This window comes from Rana temporaria, chromosome 1 (genome assembly GCF_905171775.1).
Source record: "Rana temporaria chromosome 1, aRanTem1.1, whole genome shotgun sequence".
NCBI lineage: Eukaryota > Metazoa > Chordata > Amphibia > Anura > Ranidae > Rana > Rana temporaria.
In genome coordinates, this window is record NC_053489.1 from 325,213,856 (window position 1) to 325,226,971 (window position 13,116).

General features: G+C 41.8%; 1 protein-coding gene across 4 annotated transcripts in view; it reads left to right on the forward strand.

Annotated features, from left to right (window-relative positions):
- LOC120945897 (prostaglandin reductase 1-like) overlaps positions 1-13,116 on the forward strand; it is a 70,953-nt gene that overhangs the window by 29,787 nt on the left and 28,050 nt on the right. For 3 of the 4 annotated variants that reach the window (XM_040360462.1, XM_040360471.1, XM_040360454.1), the window contains 4 exons: positions 3,870-3,984; positions 7,947-7,992; positions 8,360-8,419; positions 12,668-12,835. In XM_040360462.1, coding sequence (XP_040216396.1) covers positions 3,879-3,984; positions 7,947-7,992; positions 8,360-8,419; positions 12,668-12,835 — 380 coding nt within the window. In that variant the 5' untranslated portion in view covers positions 3,870-3,878. Of the gene's footprint in view, positions 1-3,869; positions 3,985-7,946; positions 7,993-8,359; positions 8,420-8,721; positions 8,809-12,667; positions 12,836-13,116 lie in introns of those variants that run through there. The other variant, XM_040360479.1, reaches the window with a different exon arrangement.

The following is a 13,116-nucleotide window of genomic DNA, read 5'->3' on the forward strand; positions in this document are numbered from 1 at the left end:
CAGCCCTATTCACGTACTACTATGTAAACGACGTAAAATACGACGGCTGTTCCCTGGTCCATACCTTTGCATGAGTTGCGCCTCATAGATAGGGAATAACTATACGCCGGACGTAAGCCTTACGCAAACCGCGTATATTATGCGCCGGGCGCACATACGTTCGTGAATCGCTGTATCTCCCTCATTTGCATTTTTTCAATGAGGCGGCCAGCGTAAATATGCGCCCAAGATACGCCGGCGTAGGAAAGTTACGTCAGTCGGAGGAAGCCTATTTTCAGGCGTATCTAGTTCTATGGGCACGGCGCATAGATACGACGGCGCACATTTACACTTATGCGGCGTATCTGTAGATACGTCGGCATAAGTGCTACGTGAATCCGGGCCATTGTGTTGTTTTTTTGTTATTTTTTTGTTATTTGACGCTTTCTTTTGTTTATAGCGCAAAAAATAAAAACCACAAAGGTGATCAAATACCACCAAATGAAAGCTCTATTTGTGGGGAACAAACAGATTTAATTTGGGTACAGTGTTGCATGACCGCGCAATTGTCATTAAAAGTGCGACAGCGCTGAAAACTAAAAATTGGTCTGGGCAGGAAGGGGGTGAAATTCCCTGTATTGAAGTGGTTAATCATGTGGTTTAGCATACTACTCTATGGTCCTTTTGTTCTTTCTCCTACCCATTATTAGTTTGAGGTGCTGGCTTTGGATAACCAGGGATGGACTGTGGAGTTAGTGATATCCTGAATGGCAACATCCAATTGGATGATTTCTATGCTGTTAATCTCTTATCTGGAGATCATTACTGTTTGGTAAAGGAACTGGCACACTTGTCTGTGAGGTAGTTTGGGATTCTAATGCCTTGTACACACGGTCAGACTTTTGACCATGTAAAAGTCTGCCGTGAGTCCGTCGGAAGTCCAACGGAAAGAAATAGCAAGTTCTCTATCTAAGGTCTGTCGGACTTCCGACAAAAAAAGTCAGATGGAGGCTACACACTGCAGGGCCCTCTTAATAGCATCATGGGCCCCTGGGCAAAGTAATGCTCTGGGGCCCCTACAATGACAGTGCAGGTAAACAGACATCAAGAAGGTAGGAGGCAGACTGCCTCCCCTGTGTATCTACCACTCTCAGTACCATCATGAGGCCCCCGATTTCGGGGCAGCGTGGGTTCAAGGTCCAGCTGCTTTGGGGAAAGTGCAGGGGCCCCCCATGCAGCTGGGGGGCCCTGGGTAATGCCAAGGTGTGCCCTCATTAAGACCGCCCTGACACACGGCTGGACTTTAAGAGGAAAAAAAGCCTGTCTGACTTTTTTTTCTCGGAAAGTCCTGCCGTGTGTATGAGGATTTACTCATGGATTTTCATCATTTTCAAGATTTCACATTTAGACTTTTATATATTTCTCTTTGAAGTTTACTTGCACAATTGAATTATATGTCATGGGACTGCTAGTTCACTATTTGTTTGATGCAATTGCACAGTGTTCATTATAGTTTAATATAAGTTAACGTTTTTCTAGACATACATTTTTGTAAAGTTGTTTGGGATTACTACATTCACAATTGTATGGACTTTTACTGTTTTTTAGGCCTCATGCACACAGGATGTTTATTTTAAAGCGGTTGTAAACCCGCGATTAATTTTTTTTTTATTTTTCACCTGAAAGGCAAAAGCCATAATGAGCTAGTATGCACCGCATATTGGCTCATTATGAAATGCTTACCTCGGAACGAGGTGAGAGGAACTTACCTGGTCCACGCTGAGCAAGATGTCATCTTAACTCGGCGTGTCTTCCTGGTATCGCCGCTCCAGCGCTGTGATTGGCTGGAGCGACGATGACGCCGCTCCCGCGGGAGACTTTAATTCGGCAAGGTCCGGCAGATGCTGGTCCTTTAGCCGAGGATCCCGCTGCGCATGCGCCGCTGCAATCGGTGGCGCATTGCGGGGGGAATATCTCATAAACCGTACAGGTTTAGGAGATATTCTTTATACCTACAGGTAAGCCTTATTATAGGCTCACCTGTAGGTAAAAGTCATAAAGTGGGGTTTACAACCACTTTAACTGTCCTAGAAGCCAGCAATGGTTTTGTAGAAAAAATGCCTGAAGGTTGTAAAAGTGTCTAAGGCAAGGGTTGACACTATTGCGAATTAGATAGCAGGAGATTGTGACTGGCTCTCTATGGAGAGGAATTGGTCTATTTCAGGTCCAAATTCAGCCCAAAATTTAGGCTAAAATCGGACCTGAAATAGTGAATGGAGTCGCACCAGACTCCTGCTGTGAGCTGGAGCGTGCTGTGGTGTGAATCCAGCCTAAAGTTTTTACAAGTTTACAGGTGTCAAGCTCTCCTGCCACTAAACGCTGCTAAAAGCCTATGTGTGCATAAACACATATAGGCAGATTCAGAGCGAGTTACGCCGGCGTATCAGTAGATACGCCGGCGTAACTCTGAATCTACGCCGGCGTTAATTTAAGCGTATTCTGGTAACCAGATACGCTTAAATTAGGCTAAGATACGAGCGGCGTAAGTCTCCTACGCCGTCGTATCTTAAAGTGTATATTTTAGGCTGGCCGCTAGGTGGCGCTTCCGTTGAGTTCGGCGTAGAATATGTAAATGACTAGATACGCCGATTCACGAACGTACGTGCGCCCGTCGCAGTAAAGATACGCCGTTTCCGTAAGAGATATGCCGCGTAAAGATAAAGCTGCCCCTAGGAGGCATAGTCAATGTTAAGTATGGCCGTCGTTCCCGCGTCGAAATTTGAAAATTTTATGTCGTTTGCGTAAGTCCGTGAATGGGGCTGGACGTAATTTACGTTCACGTCGAAACCAATACGTCCTTGCGGCGTACTTTGTAGCAATGCACACTGGGATATGTACACGGACGGCGCATCACGTCGGGTCACGAGTAATTAACATAAAACACGCCCCCCATCCTCATTTGAATTAGGCGCGCTTACGCCGGCCGCATTTACGATACGCCGCCGCAAGTTAGGAGGCAAGTACTTTGTGAATACAGTACTTGCCTCTCTGACTTAAGGCGGCGTAGCGTAAATACGATACGCTACGCCGCCGGAAAGATGCGCCGCCGTACCTGAATCTAGGTAATAGACTAACATGCAGACAGGTAAAAAAAATGTCAGAGGCCCCTAGAAGTAGCTATAAAATTTTCCAGTGTGCATGAGGCCTTATTGTTTATGATTCGTTGATTTTTTTCATTTTTTTCCTGATCATTTGATTGCTGAAAACACATACAGCTTTGGGTACCCGGAAGGTATGTGTAGGTTTGTCTGTTTGCCTTTTGACAATCTATTGCCAGTTTATAGTTTGATACAGTGGTCTCCAAAGTGCGGCCCGGGGGGCTGGATGTGCCCTTTTGCTTGTCTTTATATGGCCCTTGGGGCACTACCTCTCACCCCTCCACCACTGACACGAGCAATGGGGCATAATTCCTGTTACTGACATCAACAACAGGACACTATTTCTCCCATTGGCACAAAGACTGGGGCACTACTCCTCCTGACACTCAACGAATAAAATGTAGGTTTACTACAGTCAGGTGAGTTAACCAGTTGGTTGCCATGGATTTTTGAATCTTGTACATCCTCGTTACTCTTTGCACTATAATATAAAATGAAACTCATTGATGTCCAATAGACATATATTTTGGTTTGAAACATTTTAAACATAATTGAAGCCTCAATATATGTAAATATATTCAAATTGGTGCAAATAGTGTAACACTGGAGAGACACTTTATGGTGGTGGACTGATTGGTATCCTGTTTTACCAGTGTGGTAAGCTTTAGTCATGACCATATTTTTCAGGTATATATTACCAGGATACCGTAATAGTTATTTTTTTGATTACAGTGAGTAAAGATGGTTGTGTCAAAATCATGGACTATGGTGAGACATTTTGAAGGTGTTCCAAAACTGGAAGACTTCAAGCTAATTGAAAATGAGTTGCCACCGCTAAATGATGGAGGTAAGAGGTCATTATTCTTGTAAAAAACATGTCTTAGGAAATGTGACACAAAATAGTAAGGATATACCTAAATTATACATGGATGTGCTTTAATATCACCTTTGCTTTTTTTGTAGATTACCCTGACAGCCAAAACCTAGAGAACTCTGTTATGCATTTTAGGGCTGCGACTAGTGATTATTTTCATAATTGATTAGTTGGCCGATTAATTGAAAAATTGGATAAAAAACTCAAAGTGTGGCGTATGATTTAGTTAATTTAGTTAATATGTAAAGTTTAAAAAGACTATTTATTCTTGAATATCTTATGCAGTGGTAAATTACAAATAACCAGCTATATGGTTAGGTAACAACATATCTAATCCACTCTGAGAATAACAGACAGAAGAGATATATATTCTATTAAGGGTTTAATCTGGTAAATATCATTGGACTCAACATTTCTATTTAACCACTTACAGAGGAAGTAAACCCTGATGGGTTTGTCTTCCTCTTTTGCTCCCTGCAAACTCTGAAAATTTAAAAGCATAATGGGCTAGTATGCATCTTTAAGTCTGGATTCACACTTGTGTGGTGCGAATTCCAGCTCTGTTATCTCTGCAAAGTTAAGTCATATGGAAATGTAGATTGTTTGTCATGTGTGCATTAACCAAATTTTCTCTGTGTATAATTGAAAGGCATGTACCACGTTGCAAACTGTTACTATCTTTGGAGGACCAAAGATTCTTTGAGTGGGGGGAGTGTGTAGCGGGATATCACCCTTTTTAATGTGATATAAAAGACTACCATTTGCTGATCAAGAAGGATCTCAGCTCCCTCCTGTGGCCGAGATGAGTTAGAGCCACCTGTGTTTCCTTTTTGTCCTGGTACCGCAGAGAGTGTTGGGAGATTGAGTACAGGGAGAAAAGAGACTCCATTTGCCCTGGCCTGTTATAGACTACATTACCCAGAGAGCAACTGTAAAATCCCAGAATGCTTTGCCTTCCGTGCAGCCTTCTGGGGGAGGTAATTTAAGGGAGAGGACGTGTTTGGCATGCTCTCTCGGGACCGCCTCTTCAACCCAGAAGGACACCTGTGCAAGTGTTCCCACGGAAGTAGGCCGGAGTTGAGGCCTACCTACGCCCGGGAGAAGCGCCATTGAGGAGGAGAGACAGAACCTCTGACGAAGTGATTGGACAGGTTTCCAGTATCCCTGTGACCTGTCTGAGAACCGGAGGCTGCTGTCTAGCAAAACTGTGATCGGAGATTGCGAATGAAGTGTCACGGAAGGACAAGGCCTGAACTGGTTGGGTGAGACGGCACCTGCCCAAGACCTACTGACTGTGTTGTTGGAGGGTGGATCGTCCACATTAGCCAGTGTGATTCCACTATTTGGGACTTTTTCGCCAGTTTTATTTGTTACCACCATTTGTTACCACAATGGATTACAAATTACCCCTTGCGCGCCAACGCATGCCTACGCATCAGTGCACGGACTCTTGGGATAATTTGACCTTGGAAAGGTTTGTTCTGATCAACCAAACTACGTTAGTTAGGTATACCACTTAAAGACTGCCTATTTGGTTATTGCAGATTACGGATATCCGTTTTATTTTCTCTGATTGAGTAACTGGTTTTATTTTACTGTGCAGTATTGTTAATAGAGATGCTTGGCAAGGGGGTGCTTCAATGTGGATGTCTTATTGCGGCAATCCCCTTGTGTGCTTACACAGGTCTGCATAGACATTATAATTTAATTTACACCTATTTGTCATTACTGTTTCTGACTCTTGCAGGGCTCTGCAAGCAGTTTTATCATTGTTTTACCCTTGTTCCTCTGCTTTATCCTATCAAGTAAAGCAGCCCTCAAAAAATCTGCTCGCATTTTGCGAGTGGATTCTGAGGTCTGGCGAGGAAGGGCTGCCTGGGAGTTGGGGGGAGCGAGCCGTCAGCCTGTGTCAATTGGGAGTCCTTCTCCCAGTGATCACGGAGGCCGGGGGGAAGAGAAAGAGAGCGAGCCGTTAGGTGTTCAGAGCGCAGTGATAACAGCTTTCATTTCAATAGCCATGTTCCCCGCCGCTCGCTGTCAGATACAGCCCCGCCTCCTGGTCCAGGGACTTTGATTGACATATCACCCGCCACTGGGATTGGATGGGTGATCTGTCTATCAAAGTTCCCCGGCCAGGGAGAGGGGCTGTATATGACATTGCACGGTGGGAACACGGCTATTGAAATGAAAGCTGTTATCACTGTGTTCCCCCACTGCACTCTTATCACCTGGGCGGCTCTCCTGTTCCTCTCCTCGGCTGCACAGGTAGGCTGCAAGGTGGGCACTGGGCACACGGCTGCATTGGTGGGCACACGGCTGCATTGGTGGGCACACGGCTGCATTGGTGGGCACACGGCTGCATTGGTGGGCACACGGCTGCATTGGTGGGCACACGGCTGCATTGGTGGGCACACGGCTGCATTGGTGGGCACACGGCTGCATTGGTGGGCACACGGCTGCATTGGTGGGCACACGGCTGCATTGGTGGGCACACGGCTGCATTGGTGGGCACACGGCTGCATTGGTGGGCACACGGCTGCATTGGTGGGCACACGACTGCATGGTGGGCACAAGACTGCATTGGTGGGCACGCGGCTGCATTGGGCTCAAGGCTGCATTGCTGGGCATTAGGCTCAAGGCTGCATTGCTGGGCATTAGGCTCAAGGCTGCATTGGTGGGCACTAGGCTGCATTGGTGGGCATAAGGCTGCATTGGTGGGCATAAGGCTGCATTGGTGGGCACACGCAGCCTGCATTGGTGGGCACACGCAGCCTGCATTGGTGGGCACACACAGCCTGCATTGGTGGGCACGGATACAGTTGTTGTTAATATTTATTTTAATAACTTAATTCTGCATAATACATTTGAGTGTCATTTTATGAGAGCGTGTTTAGGGGCGGAATTAGGGGCGGGCTGGGTGGGACAACTGATGGCGATTAACCCTTGAGGCCTGGCTAGTAGCTCAGGACTTGAAATTTTGAGCCCTGAAGTAAAGTGTCACTTTGGTTAAGCTGAAATCTGTGTGTGGTCTATCTGTCATACTGCAGGATCAATTCAACTCAAGGTAACTATTGATTAGTGTAATGGGATATTGTGCCCTCCAATGAGTTACTGGGGTCCACAATTCCTATTATACCAGTTGTGCCAAGGGAGGGTTTTGAGCCAACTTTAGGGGTTGACAACCAGAGCGTAGACCCAAAACAAACCAGCAACTCCTTCGGGGAATTTACCTCCTACTGTAACGCATCTGGGTTGATTTTGCTAGGGCCTCTTTCACACAAGCCACCAGGGGGGTGGTAAAAACAGGCTGACATTCCTGGAAGCCGCTGTTCTACCTCCCACCAAAGATCGCATTTCAGGGGCAGTAAGCATTACAGCCTGTATGACAGAGCTCTAAAAGTGTTGAGAGTCTTCACTCAATAAATTAACTTGGCTCCCTCTGAATTCCCAGTGTGTGCAGATGAAATAAATAATAGAGGGAAATAAAAGCCTTTACAAACCGCTATGGTCATATTGCTACAGTCATGTATTGCTACACAATGTTCAAGACAGGGAGTGGAGAAGAACAAACTGATCTGAATGGGGTCAGGTCAATTAATATTCATGAATACGAGTGACCTATTTATTTTGTGATTTTTGGGAAGACTGGTGCACTCAGAAAATCAAAATGTTTTATTCAATTAAATATATGCATGGACATTTGTCTGATTGAGATCTGATGGAGAATATCAAAATTCATTATTTCATTCATCAGGCCTGATTCATGGGCCTTTAGTTATACTTTAATGATTTGAACATCTGGCTCACATTTTGTCTGCCTGGTGTTAGGTACCCCACATACTATCTGTGATGTCATATTATATTTGGTGCCTTTCATAGGAATTTTTAAAAATCTCTAACTGAAGGAAAAATGATGTTTTTTTTTGTGCTTTCAGAGCTCTTACTACAATCAGAATTTTGGAGCGTTGATCCATACATGAGGTAGTTTTTGAAAATTTAGCGGCAGTTTTGTAGTGACTTTAATATTGAAGTAAATGATAAAAAACCTGACCACTTTCGAATGGATGTTGGCAGACACTTTCACAGATGGGTTCTTTAATCCATCCACCAATATCAATTACATTACACAATTAAATTGACACGTGTCATTGATTTAATAAGAAATGATGATACTATTAAATCACAATTGTAGTTTTTGTATACATTACCTATTCCATTGGAACTGTTCTCTTATGAATTGATCTATCAAATGTAGTTTACTTTTCTATCTTTCTATCTATCCTATATTTGCTTTCTTTACTAATGTACTTTTATCATAAAACACTGATATCAGTCTGGTATCTTTCAGGCCATACAGTGTGCAAGCGCTAAAGGATGGGGATGTTATGATGGGAACCCAAGTTGCCAGGTATCACGTTCATTTTCTTTTGATATACATTATATTTTAGAGACTGTGCAAACAAAGGATTCTGATACAAAGCACAACAAAGTTGTTTTTCAAGTGAAATAAAGGCTTTTATTTATTTTTTTACACTTTTTCTTTTCAAATAAACAAAATGTTAAAGTATAAGTTCAAGGAAGGAAGAAAAAATCCTGGACAGCTGCACACCGTTGAAGGCATCTTTATTGATATCTTGTGTAGCAGATGAAATCCAATACAGTCACTTCATGTTACAGAAAAAAGCCACTGACGCGTTTCAGACCGTATGAAGGTGCTTAATCATAGCTATGATTAAGCACCTACAGTGTGCAAGCGCTAAAGGATGGGGATGTTATGATGGGAACCCAAGTTGCCAGGTATCATGTTTGTTTTCTTTTGCTATACATTATATCTCAGACTGTGCAAAGTTGTTATTCAAGTGAAAGAAAGGCTTTTATTTAATTTTTTTTTTACACTTTTTTTTTCTTTTCAAATAAACAAAACATTTTAAAGTATAAGTTCAAGGAAGGAAGACAAAATCCTGGACAGCTGCACACCATTGAATGCATCGTTATTGATATCATGTGTAGCAGATGAAATCCAATACAGTCACTTCATGTTGCAGAAAAAAGCTAATCATAGCTATGATTAAGCACCTACAACTTTGAAAACTAAAATCGGACAGCTGCAAAGGCTGTCGGGACTTGTAGTTTGCCATTTACAGAGGACTGGGAATGAGTGACATTGCTGGGCAGGTGGAGCAGCCCCTCTGTGCCATTTTTTTTAAATTGTGACACCTATCAGGGGGGAGGGGGTAAGATCCTCACTAGCTGTCACAGCCGGGGATCGGGGGGGGGGGGGGGGTGCGTTCTGTTCATAACATGTTACACCCTGCATATGGGTGTAACATGTTACAGAAGGTGAACTTATCCTTTAAATATTTATGGAAGTACTAGCCATTATTTTGCTGCTGATTTTTTTCATCTCTAAAACTGGTAATACATGGATTGTACCCCAATGGCCAATTCTGTTTAATTTATTTATAAATGATATAGAGGTCAGTATAAAATGTCTCAATCTCAGTTTTTGCAGATTAAAGAAAAATAAGCAGGGCAGTAACTTCACATCGGGATATACAAATTTTACAAAAAATAAGGGGGTGACAACTACATGGCAAATGAGGTTTAATGTGGAGAAATGTAAAATAATGCAGTTGGGGGCTAAAAATATAAACACAAAATACTCACTATGGGGAGAATTTCAGGGGCAATCAAGGATGGAGAAAGATCTGGTGATCCTGGTAGAAGACAGACTGAGCAATAGCCTGCAATATCATGCTGCAGCTAGCAAAGCCAGCAGACTATTAGCTTGCATTAAAAAGGAAATTTACTCCAGAGATAAAACTATAATTCTGTCACTTTATAAAACTCTGGTTCGGCCACATCTGGAGTATTCTGTCCAGTGCTGGTCACCCATCCTCAGGAAGGATTTGCTGGAGAGGGTCAAAAGAAGGCAACAAAATTAATAAGGGGGCTGGAGGACTTCAATTACGAGGAATGACTATGAGCACTAAATTTGTTCTCCCTGGAGAAGAGACACGTGAGAGGAGATATTATAGCAATTTACAAATACCTCAATGATGATCCCAGCGTAGGAAAAAATAAGAGGGTAAGAAGACACGGGGCCACACAATGAGATTGGAGAAGGAGCTGTTTAACCTTAAGTTGAGTAGGCAGTTTTTCACTTTCAGGGCGATAAGGATGTGGAACTCTCCTCCACAATTGGTGGTGGCATTGAGCAGTATTGATATTTTTAAAAGACTCTTTGACATGCATCTTAGTGAACACAATATACAGGGATATGGGAGATGATTATCGACACTGATACACATACACCTACACAGGTTGAACTGTATGGACTATTGTCTTTATTCAACCGCACCTTCTATGAAACTTTGAAATTTGACCAGTTCAGAGACCAGACAAATTTCGATCCATGTATGGGCAGGCTGGTTGCTCATAAGTCTATCTACTAATCAACTTCTGTACGAGAAGCCTGTCAGATTTTTGCCACTCGATCTGCGGTATTGAGTATAGCTGGCAGTGCTAACTAGTGTATTCTCATCCCTTATCCACACATTCGTTGAATTTAGTATTTATTTATTTTTTTCCATTCAACCCGCTGGTAGAATAAAAAAAAACACATGAATTATGAATGTGCTGCTTAACCTCCCTGGTGGTATGATTATGTCAGATTTTTGATGCTGAAAAGCGGTACCATTTTGCATGAAAATTTGGCGTTTTTATATTGTAGGCCTGTAATTCTTAGAAATAACTCACTAAAATCTGTCCAAACAAGAGTATAGAAGACATCCCAGGTATGATACAGTTTTGAAACACAAAATCATAAATTATAATATAATAAATAACTATAAATAATTATAACAAATAATATAATAAAAAAGATTCAATAATATGATCAAATCAAAAACACAAATTTGCTCAGTTGCAGAATTGTCGCTGTCATTACTTTCAGTGTTTGATGACGAATTTCCTCACAAATCGCTATCGCTCAATTCTGCAAGTGATTCTAATTTATTATCGCTGTTTTTTAGCTGGTATAAAACCACGTTTGTCGACAGACACTTTTTGGTTGCTATGGACAATCTCCAGTTTCAAGGCAGAAAGAAAAGTATTTATAATGTAAAACTGCATGCAGGACACTGGACAAACCACTGGGGACAAAGGGGATGTGAAATACAGTATACATATATACTGTATACAATTATGTATACCTGTGTTTTTTTATTTTTTTGAATTTGACGCTGAACTCCGTCCCCATGCGTCGCAATGCTCGCAGGGAATGGAGCTCGGCACTGTGTGAATCGAGCGAGGAGACAGCTCACTCACACAGTGGGGAGACATCGCAGGATCCAGGGGACAAGGTAAGTAACTTTCCCTGGATACTGCAATGCGATCCAGAGTCTGGCTTGGGGATATCGCTTTTGGTACTGAAATTTCGCCCCGAGCCACACTCTGTAATACCGCCAGGGAGGTTAATGAGAGAAGGGAGGTGAATGTGTTAATTAGGGCTAATTAGAATTTGCTAAGGGCCCTTTCACACGGGAGGATCAGTAATGATCCGCCTCCGTGTGTCCGCTTTGCTCAGCGGGGATCCTCCGTAAAATCCCTGCTGAGCCGTCGGCTGACAGGGCGGTCCCCGCACTCCCCTATGAGTGCAGTGTTAAATTTCAATTTAGTTTTAGTTATAGTCTTTTGACTAAAATGCCATTTTAGTTTTAGTCGTATTTTAGTCACCAGAGTTGCTTTAGTTTTGGTCATACTTTAGTTGACTAAAATTCCCAGTACAGTATAAAATGTAATGGGTTTGGTTAAGTTTAAATGCAGTATTTATTTAGAACTGCCAAACATTATATACTCCTGGAGTAAAAATCTAATCTAATATTTATGGTATTAAGTTTTGAAAATGCACTACAGACACAGATTTAGCCGTTGTGATATAAATTCAATTTAGTTTTAATCATAGTCTTGACTAAAATGCCATTTCGTTTTAGTCGTATTTTAGCCTTTTGACTAAAATGTAATTTTAGTTTTAGTCGTATTTTAGTCATCTGAATTGTTTTGGTTTAAGTAGGATTTTGGTAGACTAAAATAGAATTAATTTTAAAGATGAAAATATTTTAGTCAATGAAATTAACACTGCAAAAGTGTTATTGTGCACTAAACCTTTCATTTAACCTCTACATTATTTGATTTTTTGTTTTTGAAAATCCCGTAAAAAGGAAATAAAGTGGTGAAATTACTATTATTACAGAGGCTTTATATAGTGTCAACAGTTTGCAAAGCATTTTACAAAATCTAAGGACACAGTACAGTCACAACACAAGAGGGTTCAGATAGCTCTGCTTGTTACATCTTCCAATCTAAAACGAATACAGCATTTGTGGGGTTATTTAGTCATTTGTTGCATATTAATTTTTTGTGGTCTGCATACTTGGAAGTGTAGTGGAAGATTTTCCTTTGCCAACATACTTTTCACTAAAAGGTGTCCTTAGTTTTCTTCCCAGATTGGAGACAGGAATGATTCAGTCAAGTTAGAATGATTTTGATGGATAAGTTTGTCTACTTGCCTACAACAACCATCACTGTTTATGATGGCACAATAAAACATTTAATCCAAAATTCTGGAACTGAGCTTTTTTTGTTCTTTACTCAGGGTTGTGGAAAGTAAAAATCCTGCCTTTGCAGTTGGTGATTATTATGTAGCACGTGCAGGTTGGAGAACACACTTCATATCAGACGGTAAAGAATTGCGTGCCTTACCATCCAACTGGCCTGAATCACTGCCACGTTCATTGGCGCTTGGATCTGTTGGAATGCCGGGGTAAACTACATTTAACACCTAAATATGCTTTTAGGCTCTAAATATTGGATTAATTACTTCAACAGTTATATCCCAAAACCTCTGCACTTTACATATTTACATATGTATATTTTATAAGGGTAATGATATCTCATCACCTCCATTGGGCTACATTCACATGAAAGAAAAACATTAGTGAATGTTGGCAATTCACCATTATGAATGATGTATGAACAACTGGTTACTTTTAATGTTGGAGACCTTTACAAGCCTGTTGGGTGCTCCAAAATCATATTTATGGC